Raw genomic sequence first — 20,108 nt, 5'->3', positions numbered from 1 at the left:
CAGGTACCCGGTGAGCTAGCCTCCGACTAGGGGAGCATCAGAGGAGATGCCCCACTGTCGGCCTCTTCAGAACGGCAGGGCTGGGAAGAAGAACAAGGAACCGCTCCGAAGCTGAGGCTAGGAGGAGGGGGAGGCTTTCTGCCCGCCAGAGACATGGACTCCGAGGGTCTCGGCTAGGGGTTGGTCTGTGGCTTTCACGGGCTGGGCCAGGCCCCTCCTCGCCGCAGCTTCCGAGGGTGCGATTTCTACATCCAAGGGGGTCCGTGGGGCTGAGGGTAGGAGGTGGCTGCCTGCTCGTCTCTGTTCAGAGGCCACATTTCAGGATGACGTGGTAGCCGTCATTGCTCTCGGCTGCAAGAGACAAACGTAGCGTTTTACAGGAAGAAAGGCAGGGCGCTGTGGCATCCGGGGGCCGTGGGGTTAGGGTACCAGCAGACACCCTGTCATGGACACTGGCAGAGGCCACCCAAATGAGACTCTGCAGAAAAAAGCAAGCTGACAAAAGCGGAGATCTCAACGCACACCTTCACGGCTGCCTTGTTGAGTTTCTTTTTGACAGCAGGCTTTTCCACCACAGCCTGAGGCCCAAGGACTGAAGGGCCTATGTCCAAGGAGGCTTTGGGCGTGGCGGCCCCCAGGCCTCTGAAGGCAGTCAGTGGCTAGATCCAGAGAACAGGGGGGAGCATCCAGGGCCACGGTCCAGGGTCTATGGCCTGGTCAGGGGACTTTCATTCCCGCCTATCCCCACACACTCACCTGCCCCAGCCCTACAGGGGGTCACAGCTGGTCTCCCACTTTTCCTGGCATGTGAGTTCCTTCTCAGACCCCTTCCTCAGGTGGGCCCTCCGTGTCCCCCTGGTCCCACCCAGCCCCGGGTCCCCGATCCACACGGCCTGCAGACTCAGCTGCTGTATTCCATGCCCGCTCTTCCCAGAGACCCACACTTTAGAAACATTCAAATGCGTCTTACTGTAAGTCCCCTACACACGAACGAGTCCCATTCCGAGAGCACGTTCGTAAGTCCAATTTGTTCGTACGTCCAACCAAGTTAGCCTAGGTACCCAACTAACACAATCAGCTATATAGCACTGTTTCTACGCTTGCTTCCGGACATCCTGGGCTCAAAATAAAGATACTGTCCTACTGTACTCTCTACGGTAGTGTAAAGTATACAAAAGCACAACCACTTGTAGAGGATGCACGCGCGTGACAATGTACATCAGACACGTGAACCAACTTACGTGACCGGACACGTGAACACACGCTCGCATCTCTAAAAGTTCGCAACTTGAAGGTTCGCATGTAGAGGACTTACAGTACTTCTCGTTGGCACTGGGTTCGTGAAGCACATACTGTCTGGCCGGGATTTCCCTTTCGAAGTGACCTTGGCGCCCGCCATACCCCTTCTCACGTTTCCGAGGCTAGGCTTCCCGGGAAGTGTGCCTTTCTTTTTCGCAGACGATGTTCCCAGGTAACACCCTCTCGAGGGCCCACCCCATGCAGGCCCCACTCACCAGCCTGCTCTCCCCGACACTCCGTTAACCCGGGGGGAGGGCAGTCAACATCCTTTAATTAAACAAGAAAAGGCGGGGAGGAGGGGGCTTTACCTTTTAAGGTACTGAGCATGAAACAGGATTCATCTTGGAAATTCTGCACCATCTGAAAGGCAAGAGGGAGACCACGTCCCTTCAACCACGAGTTCAGAGCCTGAAAAGCCTCAGCGACACGGAGCCCAGCTGCTCGCAGCATCAGAAGTGACAGGCGCCGCGTGTACGCAAGTGCAGGAAGACGCTTACGCTTCGTTCTCGTGGAGAGAACGTGATACAGAGCAGATGGACAGAGCAATTGCAGTGTCGAGCAACAAAAAACCGAAGGCAAAGGATGGAAGGAAGCCTGGAAGGGAATGAAGATGTGAACGTTTCATACAAGACTAAATCGTTCCTGATTTGCTTTCGTTTTGCTTTTTCCTAGTGACTGGGTTTTCCAATCCCTGTAAGGACATATTACAGGAGTGGGTGTGTGTAAAACAGCACCAGATAAAAAAACTAAAGTGCTTTACACGGGGAACTGTATTCAATATCTTGTAACAACCTATGAGGGAAACGAATCTAACAAAAGAATACATATATGTATATACACATATACTGAATCACTTTGCTGTACACCTGAAACACGACATTGTAAATAAACCATCTTTCAATTAAGAAAAAAATGCTTTAACAAGACCCTCGTGATGAGCAGGCTCTGCATATGAGTCCTTTGAGGACCAACTATAAACAGAAGTCCACTCCCTGCATCTACAAATGCGGGGCAGGAAGCTTATGATTACTCACCAGCCCCCTCTCTGGAGTTCTCGTTTTGATTAACAGCCCGGTGACCTTAGATAAGGCAACTTCCTGTCTCCAGGCGCTGTCTGTAAAATGAGGCTGTTTCGATGATAAAAATATATATATAACCAGGATGCAGAGCAATGGGAATGGGCATCCTCTTCTGGGGGGGGCGTTCATCCAAATGACTGCTTTCTACAACTGTTCACAGGACGCAGCACAGATGACCACACACCTCTCCTGCAGGCAGGTGCCCTAGGTAAGCTCCTGCACGTACACACAAAAAACAAACCTAAGGATGCTGAGAGCAGCGCTGCCTCTATGAGTGAAAACTAGAAACAGCCCTCACGTCATCCAACAGTAGAAGCAGCAGGAACAAACTAGGACCTGATCACACCCGGCTGCTCGACAGGGCCGGTGACCTCCAGTGCCGCTCAACATGCATGAATCACAAACCGTTAAGTCCCTGAAGAAGGCACTCCTATCCCACTTCTATGAAGTTTAAAAATAGGCAAAATTAAAGAATGTATTGAAGAAGAACCAGGGAATGATCAATATAAAATTCAAACCAGCACTGGAGGGGGGACACGGAATTAGCCCACAAAGGGGGTTCTAACAAACACCGCACTAACCTGAGTGCAGGTATCGAGTGCTTTAGTTATTCTTTAAACTCTACAAATGAGCTTCCTCTATTCTAAATATGTATGCGGTATTTCACAATACACCTTTAAACAATATGACAAATGTACACATCTACCTAAACATACCCACAACACACATACTAGCCAATGGGACAGCAAAACCCCGTTCCAAATGAAAAGGACAACCCACATTTTACCGCCCCCCTCTGGATGACTGCCCCAGATCCTGCAAATCCATCCACCTGTCGACCCCTGCCCCTCCCCCAGGCCCTAATGATGCATGAAGTACATTTACGCTATGCTGCCGGCCTGCTCCCTCGGGGACTCTTGGCAACCCCACTGCTGGGGCATGCCAAACCTGAAGCAGGACCCACATGGGCTTAATCAGTAACTGCCTTGTTTAATGAAGTGCCCTTGCACCCCAGGGGCCGGCTGCACGGCTGGCCAGGCCACCTCCAGTGCTCCGGGCAATTAAGAACCAAAGGTTTCCAACTGATTCGGGGTTAAGAGGCAAGGAGACTTCAGGGGAATAAGAATCACCTACTTAGCCGAGGTGGCGTTTGAGTTCTGTTCTCTGCTTCACTGGCTTAACTGCCTGCTCTGGGGGGAGCACAGGGCAAGCTGGGGGAAGGAACCCCTTCAGGGACCTGTGAAATTGCAAGGGTTCTGAGCATTCTTGGCTTTTGTCTTCGCAGCAGAAATGCGTTTGTGAGATGGAAACTGATGAGTTTTCCATGTCGTCACTACTGCATTTGACACTTCCTGGCTGTCCTACAGGACTTGCTCGGGCCAGCAACTCTGGGCTTCATGTGCTTTATCTGTGAAATGGGGGCCAAAACACAGCCACCTTAGACTCGATTGTAATGATGTGGAAGGAATTCTGAACTAGTGACAACAAAGCAAGTTGCAGATCAATGGCCCTTTGTTCAAAGGGATCCTGGTTGTGTGTTTTTAAAAACCCACACCTACACACACTCAGGCATGCAATGGACACACGCACACAAAATTATCTGGCAGAATTACATCAAACCTAATCTAAGTCCGCTAGGAAAAGAGAGTGGGGAAGATAAGGGCCTTTCACACTCGCCTTCTGCTTATACTGCCTGATTTATACGAATTGTGAATTACTTTTTAATTAAAAAGGACAGAAGGGACTTCCCTGGTGGTCCAGTGGTAAGGAATCCACCTTCCAACGCAGGGGACACAGGTTCGATCCCTGGTCAGGGAACTAAGATCCCACACACCGCAAGGCAACTAACCCCGCACGCCACAGCTGGAGAGAGAAAGCCCGCATGCCACAACTAGAGAAGCCCGCGCACTGCAAGGAAAGATCCCACACGCCTCAGCGATCCCGAGTGCCACAACTAACACACGGCGTGGCCAAAAAATAAAATAAAATAAATAAATACATAAATATTTTTTTAAGAAGGAAGGAAAACACCACCTTGCCCACCCCCAGGATGAAACTCCCATGAAACGGAGGACTCCCACGTAGGGAGCTTGGGCAATTATGATGACAAGTGACAACAGGATTTCTCCTGATGATGACGATTTATGAAATATACAGACCATTAAAAGCCTTACATGTTATACGCTGTCAAATTTAAGGATCTCTCCATCACTTGTTTCCCAAAACAAGTGCCTGGCTAATTTAGAATCTGCCGGTACCTGACACTGTTTTCTATTTTATCCTTACTACAGCCTGCTTGATGGATAGAGTTATCCCCATTTTGCAGACATGTCAACTGAGGCTCAAAGTCATTAAGTAGATTTGCCCAAGGTCACCCGGCTACCAGGAGCCAGTCCAGGTGGGGACATGGGTCCAATTCCGAAGCCCACAGCTTCCCTGCTTTCCCAGCCCCCCTTCCTGTACCGTTCCCTCCATCATCCTCTGCTGAGGCTTGCAGAGTTCTCAGGGTGGGTGGAGGGTCTGCTGGGGGCTGGGCTGGGGGCTCAGGGTTCCACCTCTGCTCCCATCAGCACAGTTCTGTGTAAATGCCTCATTTCAGGGGTGGTTGGCTCAACGCTCAGGCTCTGCTACTGGGCCACCAGCCTTCCCGCCACAGCCCAACCCTCTTACGAGCTGTGCACCCTGGGGCCATTATGCAGCCTCTCTGTGCCTGTTTCCTATCTGTGAAATGGGTTCATGACAGCGCCTGCCTCACAGGGAGGCTGCCAGGATTAAATGAGTCACTTAGAACAGCCGCTGGGACACGGTAAGCGCTGATGGAATGCTGGCGCTCATTATTAATTACTATTATTAAGAGAAGGGGTCCAGGATAAGACAAGCTTAAAAGCTTTTGTTGGGCTTCCCTGGTGGCACAGTGGTTGAGAGTCCACCTGCCAATGCAGGGGACACGGGTTCGTGCCCCGGTCCGGGAAGATCCCACATGCCGCGGAGCGGCTGGGCCCGTGAGCCATGGCCGCTGAGCCTGTGCGTCCGGAGCCTGTGCTCCGCAACGGGAGAGGCCGCAACAGTGAGAGGCCCGCGTACCGCAAAAAAAAAAAAAAAAAAAAAAAAAGCTTTTGTTCTACAACAGGCAGGAACGCCTGAAACACGTCATCAAGCCCATTTGATAACTCCCTCCGGAGCCAGCAGTGGGATCTGATCACTCGAGGGCACGGTCGCCAGGGGGGCCGTGTTCTGTACCTGTGTCCTCTGTCAGGGGCCGCTCATGCCCTGCAGAGGCCTGTGTGGCCAGAGAGACCCTGGAAGGCTGTGGCACCTTCACCATTCAGCAGAGGACGCCTCTGTTCCCTGAGAGCCCCGGCCTCTCCATCATCAACCATCATCAACCCAGCCCGTGTCACCTCTCCCGGGTCTGCCCCCTCCCACCCCCCGCCCCTGCCCTGGGTGAGCACCTGCGTCTGAGTCCTCACAGCCCTGACTGTAAGCGCCCCAAGGCAGGGGTACGAGCAGGGCACCTGGCCGAGGGCGGGGTTCCAGATGGAGAGGTGACAGCTATTCAGAGCCCGTGGTCGTGGCCTCAGACCCCTCTCTCCTGGCTCCCTGGGCAGCCCCTGCAGCTGAGAGTGGGCCGTAGGCACATGAACCTGCTTTGCCATCTTCAGCCTGAAGTCACCCCCAAGCCCCGCAGGGCACATTTTGGGTGTGGGTCTGCGGCTCCCGCCCGTAGCCCTGGGCCCAGCTCCTCGGGCCGGCGGGGCTGCAGCGCTCACCTCGTTGCTGACCACCACGTGGATGCCGGTGGGGCCCTGCCGGTACACCCGATGGATGTGCTGCGGGGAGATGCTGTACAGGTTGGCGATCTTCTCGATCAGCTCCAAGGTGGTCAGCTCCTCCAGGAAGATGGCGTGGTACACTGCAGGGCGGGGGACAGGGCCTTCTATAGGACAAGTGGCTGCCTTCAAAGGAGCCTGCCTACCCTCTCCCCCGATCCCCCAAACCAGTAACATGCTTGTAAGAATGTCCACACCCAGATGGACTCGTGGGTTCTGGCTGTACTGGGGACGCATCTGGAAGCCACAAGGCTCCCTCTCGGCCCAGTTGACAAGATGCCAGGCTCCGTACTGTATTCCTGTTTCATTCTCTCTTGGGGGACTTGTGTAAAATGGAGAATCCCTGCATCCACCCTGGACCAAGGACGCCCATCTAGGGGTGGAGGCTGGAGGGGGAACAGCTGGCCGAAATCTGCATTTAAAAAAAATGACAGACCTAGAGTCTGTCATACAGAGTGAAGTAAGTCAGAAAGAGAAAGACAAATACTGTATGCTGACACATATATATGGAATCTAAGAAAAAAAAATGTCATGAAGAACCTAGGGGTAAGACAGGAATAAAGACACAGACCTACTAGAGAATGGACTTGAGGATATGGGGAGGGGGAAGGGTAAGCTGTGACAAAGCGAGAGAGAGGCATGGACATATATACACTACCAAACATAAGGTAGATAGCTAGTGGGAAGCAGCCACAGAGCACAGGGAGATCAGCTCGGTGCTTTGTGACCACCTAGGGTGTGGGATAGGGAGGGTGGGAGGGAGACGCAAAAGGGAGGGGATATGGGAACATATGTATATGTATAACTGATTAAATTTGTTATAAAGCAGAAAAATATATATATATACAACTTGTTAATCAACTATACTTCAATAAAAAATAAATTTCAAAAAAAATTTTTTTGGGGGGGGTCGCGCCCCACAGCTTGCGGGATCTTAGTTCCCTGATCAGGGATTGAACCCGCGGCCATGGCAGTGAAAGCCCCTGAGTGTCCTAACCCCTGGACTGCCGGGGAATTGCCGAAATCTGCATTTCTTAGAAGCTTCCGGTGATTCTGAGGTGTGGCCTGCTATGGAGGAGAACATCCTGTGTCTGCATTCCTTCCCTTCCACTGGTTAAAGGGGTTACTGGACGGCTCCCTGTGGCCAAGAGTGAGACGTAAGAGAATTGCTACCTGACGGCAGAAACAATAGTCAGCTGGAGCACTGCGACCCCAAAGGGCGGGGTGGGGGGTCACCAGGAGTATCACCAGACAGTGGAGACAATAGGGACCCTGAGGCTGGAAGCAAAAACCCAAACCAGTCGGGGAAGAGCAAACCCCGTGGGTGACCTGCGGGGGATGAAGCGATGCCCAGGAACTTCAAGTCCCTTAAAAAGTAAAACACCGCTGGATGAAACAAGAGGTGCTGAAACTCCTTGCTCAACTAAGGAAGGAACCCTTGGTTCAACAAATCTGATCGGCGGCCTGGTATGCTAAAAGCACGTGCGCACGCACGCACACAAGGTGGCTCCCTTTGAAGGGGTGTCAGAGGCCATGGGGCTCCAGCCACACAAGAGACTCGCCTTCCCAGGATTTCAGATAGGATGACCCGCACCCAGACCCTGTTCAGAGAATGCGGTCGCTGTGTAACCTTCCTTCCCAAACTAACGCCGGGGAGGAATCCCAGGCCTCTGTTGTAAGATTCCTTTTTGTAACAGAATTCTCATTGAACTTTCCCCCCCAACTTTTCAGAGCCAGTTCCACTTTTTCTTATTTTACTCTTGGAGTGCTGACAGCAAAGAGCCAGAAGGATTGCAGTGCGGCCCTCGGGCTGTAACCTTTTGTCTCTGGCCTTTCCTGTCCCTGGAGGAACGTGGCGGGGGGACCAGCACTGCTCAGAGCCAGCAGACGGTCAGTCACCCACTGCTCAGAACTCCTCTCATCGGGGGCCGCATGGGGAAATGAGAGGCCCTCGAGCGGGCCAGCCTAGGTTCAAATCCCAACGCTGCCACCTCTAGAAGCCAGACCTCGGCGCTCTCCACACCTCTGAGGCTGGGGGTGTGGGCTAGCGCCTGCCCTCGCCACGTGTGCAGGAAACCAGGAGACGCGAGCTCTGTCCTTCACAGACCAACCGCGGCGGGAGGACCTGGACATTCGCAGAAATGTCCTGAGGCCTGGACGCCAGCTGCCAGGGCCCGGAGATTTGGATCCTGGCTCTGCCACTCACAGCACTGGCATCTCGGGGCAGCTGCTGTGCCTCAGTTTCCCCCACAGCGGACCATGAGCAGTTCCTGCTACGGGAAGAAAATGGAACGCCCTTAGCCCAAGGTCTTGGGCATCCTTGCTGATCTGGACGGGCCCGCAGAGAGGTACAGGGGGCTCTCTCTGCCGATGATGCAGAGTCCAGACCCCGCGGGTGGGGCCGGGCAGCTCATCAGACTCGGCACTCACAATGCTCAGAAGCAAGACGCTGAAAACCGCCAACCGCAAAGAGCCATGTACCCCAGAGGCGCTCCGAGACCCCCCTGTGCAGTGACCGAACCAAATGGGAAAGTCTCATCCAGCCGGGGGAACACACAGGAGGACACGCTCCTGCGAATACAGCTGTCACTCGTCACCAGCCGGGGAGCCAGAAAGCCCAACTTCCAGTTCTACCGTGAGTAGCTGAGTGGCATTAGGGGACACATCTCCTCTCCAGCCCTGTTTCCCCAGGTGGAACATCGGTAACCTGGACCGGCCATTCTGGGAGATGATGCCCACGCTAAACATGTCACCCCCAGGATGAAGTACAACAAGCACTCCTGCATGAAAGGCGGATCAGGGGAGGCGTCCTCAGCCGTGGACTTGTGCCGCCTCTCCTTCTGTGTCCCTTCCCGTTACTCTGCCGCCCTCTATCTGGCCCGGGGTGCGGGGCGCACCCACGACCCACCACACAGACTGGGGTCCCCACCGCCGTCCCGCTTCTGCTGCAGGGGCACGCGGTTCTGCTCCAGCTCCTGGCAGACGTAAATGGTCACCTTCGGCCTCACGTTCCTGGCAGGAGGAAAGGAAATCAACAGCAGGTATGAGGGACCAAGCTCTGTTGTTCCAGAAAGTTCCAGAACACAGGGTGGAAAGAGCAGTAGGAGGGACTTAGGGGGAAAGAAAGAAGGCTATGGGGGTACAGAGTGCCTTTCATCGAGGAGCTGTCGGGGACAGAACCCCGTCTGGAAGGACCTTAACAGCTTCGCACAGGCTTGCTGCGGATGGGGGATGGATGATTCCACCCCCCAACCCCCACCCTGGTCCTGCAACCTGCTCAGAGGGGGCTCCGCCCGGGGCACCAGTCTCAACATAGGAGGTTTTCCAGGGTGACACAGCAAGCGCTCTCTCCGGCTCATTCTGAGCTCATTTCATCCTCACACACCTATGACGGAGCCAGGACCACCCTCCCCTTCTACAGATGAGGAAACTGAGGCTCACGGGGGTTAAGGGTTCGGCCCAGTTGCCAAGTCCCTAAGAGGCAGATGTGGGATTCAAACCCGGAGTGAAAACTGCGCTGTCCACGTTCTGCCTATTTAGATCACACCATCCACGCCTGCCCCCCAACCCCAGCAGGAGCAACAGGAAGCAGCTTGAAGCCCAGGACCGTGTAAGCATCTCAGAACCAGAGGAAGCGGCCAAGGGGCTGAGACTCAGAGGCCAAGGCCCCCGTCAAACAGAGAAGAGGGAGGGAGGGGAGGAGGGGGCTTCCGGGCAGGGTGGGCTGCGAGCCACGGCATCTCACTTCCCCGCGGGGGCCGCCACCCCACTCCTGACGCCTCCCAGCCACACCCTGTGCCCCCAGCGGGCACCAACACCCACCTGCCTTTGATGGCGTTAAAGAGTCGGATCCCATCTGCAGGGCCGCAGATCTGGACCAGGTCATCGCGGGACATCTTCAGCAGGTCAGCACCTGGGCAGGTACATGGGGCCGCCTGTGACCCGGGGTGCGGGGGAAGGGCTGCACCTGCAGACCCCGGGGGAGGGTCGAGCCAGCCTCACCCTCAGGGGGTACAGGCGTCCCACAGGGAGAAACAGCAGGAGCTAAACAACGTCAGGAGATCACCGCCCCAGAGATGTCAGAAGCTCAACAACTGGCTTCACAAAGTCAGAGGAACCGACGGGCATTTGCAGAAGTTCAGAAGCCCTCACTGCCTGTGGCTGCCTGGCCCTCCCTCTGGACCTTTTATTGGCATCACTGTCAGTGATATATCTTATCAGTGTGATCACGTGTGCACTTGTCCGGAGACGAAAGCTCCCAGCTCCCCGGACGCTGCCGTTCTGAATGCGCCCGGGAACCCGTGCACCCAGCGCCCAGGTCAAGAGGCAGGACATTCCCACCATCCCACCGGCCACCACGTCCCCCACCCTCACCTCTGGGGAACTGCTCTCCCCACTCCTCACATGCAGAGGAGTTTCGCCTGGCTTTTAGCACCTGTGTGAATGGAACTGAACAGTAAGCACTTTTCTAGGTCTGGCTCTCCCTCCGAGTTCCGTTTAAGGGCCCATTCGCGCTGCATATAGCTGTGGATCATTCATGCCCACTTTTAGGTAGTATTCACTGCACGAATAAAGCACAATTCCTGTACGCCCTCTCTGCTGATGGGCTTTGGGGGTGCTCCCAGTTTGAGGAGGTCATGAGTAACTGTCTATGAGCATCCTGGTACGTGGATGAAGAAGAGTCCCTTCCTCGAAGCCCGAGGAGTCCCCTAGAGCCTTGTGCCCGGGTGGACTCCGCAAGGCACAGGATGCCTTCAGCCTTCTGCGGAAAACTTCACGACAGCCACGTGGTCTAGAGCCACAGCATTCGCCCCTGTTTCCTGCCACAGTTAAGATACGGTTTTAGGTACAATACTGCAGGTACACTGGCTCCCCTTTCATGGAGAATAAAAGCCAAACTCCTTGCACTCTCCAAGAGGGCCCCTGTGCGCCTCTCTGACCTCACCTGCCGCCCAGCCCACTCGGCCCCATCACCGGGGCCCTCCGCTCCGTAGCCACACCAGGCAGGCCCCACCTTGCACCTGCCCCCCCGCTTGGAAAGTTCATCCTCCCACACCCACCTGGCTCGTGCCCTCGCCTTTCCAGGCTTTGCTCAAGGACGCCTCCTCGGCATGGCCTACACCACCCCCTGCTTAAGGGGGAGGCTCCCGTCCACCCTCCTCCCGCCCAGGCTGGCCCAGGGCCCTCCACCAAGCCTGCCCATCCCAGAAGGGGCACAGCATGTTGAGATGGGCGGTTTACACCTCCGCGCTGACTCACAGCTGCCCGAGGACAGGGTCCCTGCCTGACTGCCCTCGTACTGTCTACCCGCAGCACAAAGAACATGCTCAGAAAAGCTGAGCTCAGGGACTTCCCTGGCAGTCCAGGGTTAGGACTCGGCGCTCTCATTGCGGGGGCCCCGGGTTCAATCCCTGGTTGGGGAACTAAGATCCCGCAAGGTGCGCGGCGCAGCCAAAAAAAAAAAAAGAAAAGAAAAGCTGAGCTCAAAGACCACGGATGGGGTGCTGGTTCCCTTCCGCTGCCACAGATGTCCTTGAGGGCCAGTCTTCTGGTTTCGGCCAACACTTGACTCTCTGTCACTCTGGGCCGACTCCCGGGGAGCAAGGTTCATGGCTGTTACACTGTCCCCCAGTGCCCCCGACTCAGGGCGGCTGTCTGATGGGACCACTAGCAAGGGCTTGAAAAACCTTTAGAGAAGGAAGAGCTGCTTTCCCTTCTCGCCTGTGGCTGTACCACCATCTCCCGGGTCACGGCTCTAGAGACAGCACGACGGGCAGCGTTTGCGAGGAAAAGGCCGGGAGGCTTGCTGAGTGTGCACTGGCCTGTTGGCTAAGGGGCTCTTCTGGGCAAAGCAGAGCCCACACCGCAGCTGAGGGGCATCTTGAAAAGGCTCCCAGACGGTCCTCCCGCAAAGCCACGCTCGGCTGCACACCTCAGGGGCAGGACCGCCCACGAGCCCTCGGCCGAGGGCCAATACACACAAGTGACCACAAGTGACCACTCTGGGTCCCCAGGACAGGCCGCGGCCCCTGGGGAGCCAAGGGCACACGCTGAGCGTTCCAAGATCCTCGCGGGTTTCTGAGCACCATTCAGAGACGCTCACCCGAGAAGCTGGCGAAGAGCCGGCAAAACTGGGAGAATCTGTTGCGGTGGAGCCACTGCTGGGCGTCCTGCATGGAGGCCGAGGGAAGCAGGTGCTGCGGGCAGAGAGGACAGGCCTTGAGGGGGTGCTCGGTCTGCACGGGACAGGCAGCCAGCGCCCAGCCGCAGACACTTACGTCACTGCCCACGGGCAGGGCCTCCACCGGGTGGGTTGGGGAGCTGTTGCTGAAAGGAAAAAGAGAGGTGGTGAGCGGCGAGGACGCTCCTTCCCGGGATGGTGGGCGGAGAGGATGCTCCTTCCTGGCTGAGGATGCTCCCCGCCGGCCTGCCCCTCACTTCCCTCTGCTCTGGGGCTCCTTTGAAATGAAATGGGTCCTCGAGAAAAATACAGACCTGCTCCATCCCTGGAAAGCCCTAACAAAGCCTCTGGTGTGGATGGGGGTTCACTACACACCCTCATCCCTCAGCTAAGGCTCCGGGGCTTGTTTCGGCCAGATGCTGTGGTCCCCACGCCGAGCCCCAGCATGAGGGAGGGTAGGTTGACCAAGCAGACCGGGACACACCCCTCACAGGGACTCAGTGCTGGGACAGTGAAGGGCCAGCCACACCCAGGAGAGGGCAGAGGAGTCCCTCGGGGGCTTATTCTGCAGCGAACAAGCACCCACAGTTTGGCATCCGCCACGAGAAAACCATTGTCACGTTTTTCCCCAAAGGGAGGCAGAGACCTGAACACCTGGGTTTTTAAGTCAAGAGAAAGATACACTGAGAGACGACCCTTCCAGATGGACAGTGGTGATGGTACAACGTGAACGGACTTAATATTACTGACCTAGCGTCACTTAAAAATGTTAAAATGGTAAATTTTACGTTTTGTGTATTTTACCACAATAAGAACAAAACAGACCCCTGAGGGGATGACCCCTAGACCCGTCATCGGTGACTACAGATGCATGTCATCAGGGTCTAGGGGGTGCCGGGGACTTTATACATGTTCCCCTGACCCTGCGTGGAATTCATGCTCCCCCGGTAGTGAGGAAACCGGAGCTGCAGGAGGTTAAGGAACTTGCCCCCAGAAAGGTGCCGATTTAAGACTAGGTCTACCTGAATCTAAATATGACAGCCCTTCCTCTCAAGGAGGACTGTCCTCACCCTGTAAATCCAGCTCAGGCCACGCTTGCCCATCAGTAGTTATCTCTCCAGCACGCGTGGCTCCGCTCTGCATGCTCTACCCTCACCTGTTAGAGCCGCCTGGCACCCTCCCTGCCTCACCCTGCCCCCACGAACAGGATGGGCAGAGCCATCACAGCGATGCCGCGGCCCTGGGACAGGTGGGACCGCTGCCCGCTGGTCCCTGCAGCCCCGTCACCTCGGAGTCAGCACCGCCTGTGCCTTGGCAGGCCTGGGTGACCAGCAGTGAGGCCGCTTCTGTGCTGCCGGCCCTGACCCCGGGGACAGGGAGGGTCTTGAGCTGAGTCCCACTGCCTAGTGACCATGCACGAGGGTGCAGAAAGATCTAAGAAGCCCTCCAGGGACCTCCCTGGTGATCCAGGGCTTAGGACTTGGCGCTTCCCCTGGTGGGGGGGGGCGCGGGTTTGATCCCTGGTCGGGAACTAAAATCCTGCAGGCCGCTTGGCGTGGCCAAAAATATGAAGCCCCTCCAGCCGCTGCAGGGTCCAGAGGTCTGCCTCCTGAGGCCCCTGATGTCCAGGAGGTAGGCTTTCCCCTGGGAGGCACCAGGCAGGCTACCTCACGGGGGCTGGCCCAGGACCCCCGCAGCCCAGCTCACTTTAACCGGGGGAGGGAGTGGGTGCTTGGTGCTCGGCTGCCCTGGCAGACAGCCTTTCTAGAGGTGTGTTCAAGCACAAAAACCTGGACACGTGATGCTAAAAATGGTTGTGAATGTAACACCAGTCAGCCGTCCTGAAACCCAAATCAGTGCCAGGCTACAAAACGAGCAGAGACCCAGGGAGGAAAGTGAGGGAAGCGGCCCACACCCGTGGTCACTCCAGGGACCGCAAAGGGAGAGAGGGTGCACGTACCCTTCGCCAAGGCCGAAGCTGTTCGGAGAGCCGTTGTAGCTTGGGGACGAGGCGCTGTTCACCTGGTAGACCACGTCGGGCCACGGGGAGCACTGCAGGGAGAGAGCGCAGGGCAGAGGTGGTCCCGGCCGGGCCACTCGGTGCGGAACCACGGTCCTTCCACACCCAGCCCGCACTGACCCGGCGCTTGGGGACGGGCACGCTGCTCGGGCCACACCGAAGAGACCAGGTAGGGCAGAGAAGAGACAGTCCCCAGAGCAAGCAAAGCATGACACGTGTCTGTCTGAGCTTCCGAGGAGTCAAAGCAAAGAGGGAAACCTCATCGGTCCCTTGATTCCTGGGTCCACAAGAAAAGAGACTAAAAAGCAAGACAGACCAGTTGCCCACAGGCAGGTGTTCCCGGTGCAGGCAAATGGGAGCAAATGCACGAAACAGGGAGCACGGGGCCACAGACCACTGCCAACGGAAAAGCACCCGAGAAGCTCAGTATCAGAATCTCCCGACGGGCCTCAGCCGAGGGGACTGACGAGGCGGCTCCACACTGACCGGGAACAGCCCCCTTCCAACCCCCAGTCTTCGCGCATTTACTACACATTTCAGGAGCTCCCCCGCTTGCAGACCAGGGAGACGCAGCCACACGAAAGCTGTGACCCCTGAACTCCAGGAACTTCTTGTGCGGAAGCTCAAATGAACACGCGAGAATCCCCCAAGGACATCAGAGACGTAGGGCACTGCCTGGTTGGGGGCGGCAAGGGGTAGCCCGCGCACCACGCATTCCCTGCTTCCCTCCCCTGTGACGACACCGCTTTGGACACGGCCAGTCGGAAGCATTCCTGAGATTTACTATCACCCACCCGACCACAGGGTGGGTCAATATTTAACCCTGTTACGAGTGAGGCCTGGAATGTGTTGGTGCCGAATCCTGCAGCCCTGGGGTGGGGGGTGGGGGGTGCGGGAGGGGAGCAGAAAGGCTGATGAGCAAACAAGAGGGGATCCGGCGGCTCCCGAGGTCACAGGCCAGGTGCGGATTTCAACACCTGGCCTGGGACAGGGGCTGGGACGTTGCCTGGAGCACGCCAGGGGACCTGTCCTCCGGCAGGGAAGTCGGGGGAGAGGCAGAGGCGGGGAGGAGAAGGGTCACCGGGGTGCATCACCAGCACACACCAGGCCTGGGAAGGGCTAAGGGTCCGAGCACGGCCCCACACACTGCAGAGCTGGCTCTGCCCTGCTGCGAGGGGGCAGGACTCCCCGGGCCAGGGCTCTGCAGCCACCGTCAGCCTCGACCCTATGAAAAGCCAGCACGCATCTGTCTGCGCCACAGAATTAGCATCCCTGCTGCCCTGCTGCACTCACTCTTCTGTGTATGGCTTGTCACACGCACACACGCAAACACACCCTCACACACAGACACACACACACACAGGCCTCTTAGCCACCCTGTGCCTGGGCCTCACCCTTAACCCAGACTTAACCCCACCATGGTCAGCACTGGACCTGAGGCACCCACGGAGGGCCTCCTGAGTCAGTCAGATCATTCAGCGGACAAACCCAACACCTATTAACTGGCCCGATGGCAGGACACAGCGGGGAAGAGTCGTTCACATCAAACCCAGAGCCCAGTACAAGAGGCAGCCGCCGTGACCCATGACGGGAGGAAAAGGGACCTGCGGCACGAAGCGTCTCAGAGGTAGCCTGGACGGAAGGACGGCTGGAGCAGGCTGGCAGCGGCGGCGGGGCTGAGAGGAAACACACCCCAGCGTCCACCCAAACTGCACAGAACGAGAGCTATTTACAGCCTCTGACCCAGCCATCCCCCTCCGAGAACAGACCCAGCCATCCCCCTCCGAGAACAGACCCAGCCATCCCCGTCGAGAACAGACCCAGCCATCCCCCTCGAGAACAGACCCAGCCATCCCCCTCCGAGAACAGACCCAGCCATCCCCCTCGAGAACAGACCCAGCCATCCCCCTCCGAGAACAGACCCAGCCATCCCCCTCGAGAACAGACCCAGCCATCCCCCTCCGAGAACAGACCCAGCCATCCCCCTCGAGAACAGACCCAGCCATCCCCCTCGAGAACAGACCCAGCCATCCCCCTCCGAGAACAGACCCAGCCATCCCCCTCGAGAACAGACCCAGCCATCCCCCTCCGAGAACAGACCCAGCCATCCCCCTCGAGAACAGACCCAGCCATCCCCCTCCGAGAACAGACCCAGCCATCCCCCTCGAGAACAGACCCAGCAATCCCCCTCCGAGAACAGACTCAACCATCCCCCTCCGAGAACAGGCGCTGCAGACATTCTCTCCACGTGCAGAACTACACTCGCACAAGGTGCTCACGGTGCCCTGTGTGGAATGGCCAGAGCCTGGAAATAACCCAGCGTCCACCAAAGGGCCATGCAGACAACGAAAGCCGCACAGCTGGATAAAGAACTAGAAAGCTCTTTATGAACAGACAGGAAACAGACTCCAAGAGAGGCCATGGACTAAAGACAGCCAACCACAGAACAGTGTGTGTGTGTGTACTGTCGGGGGAAAAAAGCGCGCATGGGGCAAACGTGTATGAACCGGCTTCATCTGCAGAGAACGTTGGGCCAGATACACAAGGAGCCGGGGTCGCCTGCTATCCCGGGGAGAGAAACCGAGGCCAGACAGTGCTGAGAAGGATATGTTCTGATGGAGATGCTCTTATACCTTTTGAATTTGGACCACATGAATATATTATCTATTCCAAAAACCTAAAATAAAAATAACCTAATTTTGAAATGCGCAAATGGCAGCAGAGAGCTAGAAGGTACTTGTGAAACACCTCCCTGGACACCGGGCCTTAAGTGAAAGCAGCTCCAGACAAAGGAACACACCACGATTTAACGGGCGGTCTCAGTAGAAGCATTCACCCCAAACGGGCACTTTTCCAAGGGTCTAAACCAACCCTCGCCGCCCCTGGCAGAAGGCTCTGGCCGGCTCACCTCGGAGAGGATGGTGGTTTCGTAGGACGGCTGGTACTTCTCCTTCTCTTGGGCCGTTCTTTTCTCCATCTTCTCTCGGTCAGTCTTCTGCTTCCGGTCAGCTCCCTTTGGCTGTAAGTGCAGAGCACAGGGGTCCAATGAGTTCAACGCAGGCAGAGGCAGCTGTCGGGGGGAGATCCAGGGCTGAGCAGCGGCCCCCCCACAAGGCCAGCACACTCCCCATCTCACCCAGAAGCCCAAGCAGGATCTCACAGACAAGAAAGCATCTCTCTCACCTCCCAGGCATCCGCAACACATGGTCCTCCCGCCCGGAGCCCCTCCCCACCCCGAGGGAGCTCAGAGCCTGCTACAGGGTCCTACGGGGACTCTACAGGGTCCGCTCAGCTGCTCATGCAGAAATGCTTGGAGCGGAGCTTTACTAGTGGCCACTTGCTCATGGAGAGGACCCCTCGAGAGCCTTCTGTGGGTTCCCCGTGGACAGTGACAGGAAGTGGATGAGCTATGAGCTGCTGGCCAGGGCTCGGTCTACAATCGCAGGCCATCTTGGGGGGTTCCTTGCCCCCAAGTCCTAGGACTACGGCCACGCTCCCAGCTTCCACCCCAGCAGGCCCAGCTGATGGGGACCATCCTGACCACTGGGACTATCCCCTCCTGAGTTCAGGGCCTGGTGGTCGGGGCCAGATATCAAGACTCCGCAGGGCCCAGAACGGAGCGCTTTACTCTGTAGGCAGTGGGCAGTCAGGGAGGAAAATGCATCCTCAAGCTCGACGGCGCCTTTGGGATCATCCTGACGGGCACCTTCCTCAGGCTGCAGCTTTTGACTCCCAGCTCAGGAGATTTGAGGAAATAGCCCTCAGGGGGATGCCCAGGCTGGGAGGAGGGAGGTTTGCTGGGGGTCCTATGGGGACGTGAGTGACAGACCCGGTGTCCAGTGGGAGAGCCGGGCGTGCGGCAGCCGGGCCCCCGTCATCTGTTTCCCTGCTCCACCTCCGTCCTCCTGTTCTCCTGTCCCAGAAAGGAGGCCCTTCTTCCGGGCCCAGAAGCATTACTGGCAAAGTGTGGCCAAGCCTGCCTGTAGAGGGCAGCCTGCGGGGAGCCGGCGGGGCAGGGAGCGGCCCAGACACCCCCATGGAGCCCCAGGGCCGGGCTCCGAGAAGCCAGGGCTTCCTAGTAACCAGGGTGACCTGAGACGGGAGAGGGATGGGCGGTTCGGCTGGGCTGTGCCTGGCGCCAGTGCACACCCGTCTGAACTGCTGCTGGTGCGGGTTGGGGGGCTGGCCAGGCCACCTCTGGCATTCTGGGGAGCCCGTTTCGGGTATCAGAGGCTCCTAGCCCCCTGCAGGAGATGGTAAGGCAGCTTCTGGCCCCACTCCCCCAATAACGCCTGGTGTGCGGCTGAGGGGTTGAGCAGAGCCCTCACTCCTGAGCTTCCACCTCGAGCTGTAGGAGGGGACGCTCACGGGAGCCATGGGGAGGGCTGGGCATCCCTGGCGCAGACTGGCCCTCCCTCCTACCTCCCAGCGCCGGTGCCCATTCCCAGGGCACTCGCTCGGAGAGCAGTGGAATCACACTGGACGCACCCACCACCTGAGGGCAGAAGACAGCAGGTGGAACCCTGAACCTGGTCTGTGCGTGACAGAGAGGGGGTGGGACTGCAGGACAGGCAGAGACCACCCGCTGCGCAGCCTCGGCGCTGTCCAGGGTGAGCCAGAATCACCCTGGACCCTGGAGCAGACCCAAGACCAGAGGCACCGGTGGACGGAGTCAGCAGACTAATGATCCCCAAAGATGGCCACGTCCTAATACCCAGAGCCTGGGAGGATGTTACCTTACAGGGCAGGAGGGGGCGAGGCTGCAGATGGAATTAAGATGGCCAACAACGTGAGATTAAAATAGGGGGATGAGCCTGGATCATCCCGGTGGGCCCAGTGTAATCACAGGGGCTTGAAAGTGGAGGAGGGCTGAGCAGGGGAGTCAGGGTGATGCGTGTGAGAGGGGCTCCACCTGCTCCAGCTTTGAGGATGGAGGAGGGGCCACAGGCCAAGGAATGCGGAGGCCTCCAGAAGCCAGAAAGGGCAAGGGACGAGAGATTCTCCCCTGGGGCCTCCAGAAAGGAATTCAGCCCTCCTGACGCCCGACTCTAGCCCAGTGAGACCCGGTTCAGACTTCTGACCTCCAGCATTAAAAGACAGTATGTAGTACTGAGCCACTCAACTTTTGGTCATTCTTTTACAGCAGGAAGAGGAAACAAATATGGGGCAGAAATGTAACCTCCTTCGGAGGCCGGTTTCAAGGCTTCATAATGATGCAGCAGGTTTCCGGAGGGAGCTACCGCTCTGGCAGAGGAGACAAACTCACGCTCCCCCCACCATCCCTCCCTCCCCACCCAGGGTGGCAGCGCTAACGGACCAAGGTGTCCCAGTGCACGGAGCCCGGCCAGGGCCTCAGAACCCTTTGCCCACAGCCCTCGGGCGGCCAGACGCTATCAGTGGGGATGAAGCCAGCCGGCCGGCTGTGTGGCCTGAGTACAGACACGGGCAGCTTCAGGGCCTTCCAGTCCAGTTGGGAAACAGGCCAGATCACCACTCCGCCGCCAGGCTGATGGTTCTACCTGTGGGCACTTATTTCCACATCCATCCCAAGCTCAGGAAGATCAACCCTGACCCAGCTTCCTCTGGAACGAGGCCCTATTTCTACGGCCGCTCACTCTGGCATCTCCAGCCCCAGCAGACAGAACTTTGTCGGCAAGTCCCCAGGTCCCCTGATTGTGAAAGACGAGAAGGACGGGGAA

General features: G+C 57.3%; 1 protein-coding gene across 1 annotated transcript in view; it reads right to left on the bottom strand.

The window, feature by feature from the left end:
- Positions 1-304: 304 nt before the first annotated feature.
- Positions 305-20,108, bottom strand: part of TFCP2L1 (transcription factor CP2 like 1) — a 57,918-nt gene continuing 38,114 nt past the window's right edge. The window contains exons 7-15 of the mRNA XM_060106641.1: positions 17,318-17,428; positions 14,350-14,441; positions 12,487-12,535; positions 12,312-12,405; positions 10,031-10,121; positions 9,117-9,220; positions 6,149-6,291; positions 1,608-1,659; positions 305-351 (exon numbers count right to left, since the gene is read on the bottom strand). Of these exons, the coding sequence (XP_059962624.1) occupies positions 305-351; positions 1,608-1,659; positions 6,149-6,291; positions 9,117-9,220; positions 10,031-10,121; positions 12,312-12,405; positions 12,487-12,535; positions 14,350-14,441; positions 17,318-17,428 (783 nt within the window). The remainder of the gene's footprint in view (positions 352-1,607; positions 1,660-6,148; positions 6,292-9,116; positions 9,221-10,030; positions 10,122-12,311; positions 12,406-12,486; positions 12,536-14,349; positions 14,442-17,317; positions 17,429-20,108) is intronic.

Source organism: Mesoplodon densirostris, chromosome 8 (genome assembly GCF_025265405.1).
Source record: "Mesoplodon densirostris isolate mMesDen1 chromosome 8, mMesDen1 primary haplotype, whole genome shotgun sequence".
NCBI classification, from domain to species: domain Eukaryota; kingdom Metazoa; phylum Chordata; class Mammalia; order Artiodactyla; family Ziphiidae; genus Mesoplodon; species Mesoplodon densirostris.
This window is presented reverse-complemented; position numbering and strand designations above follow the sequence as displayed.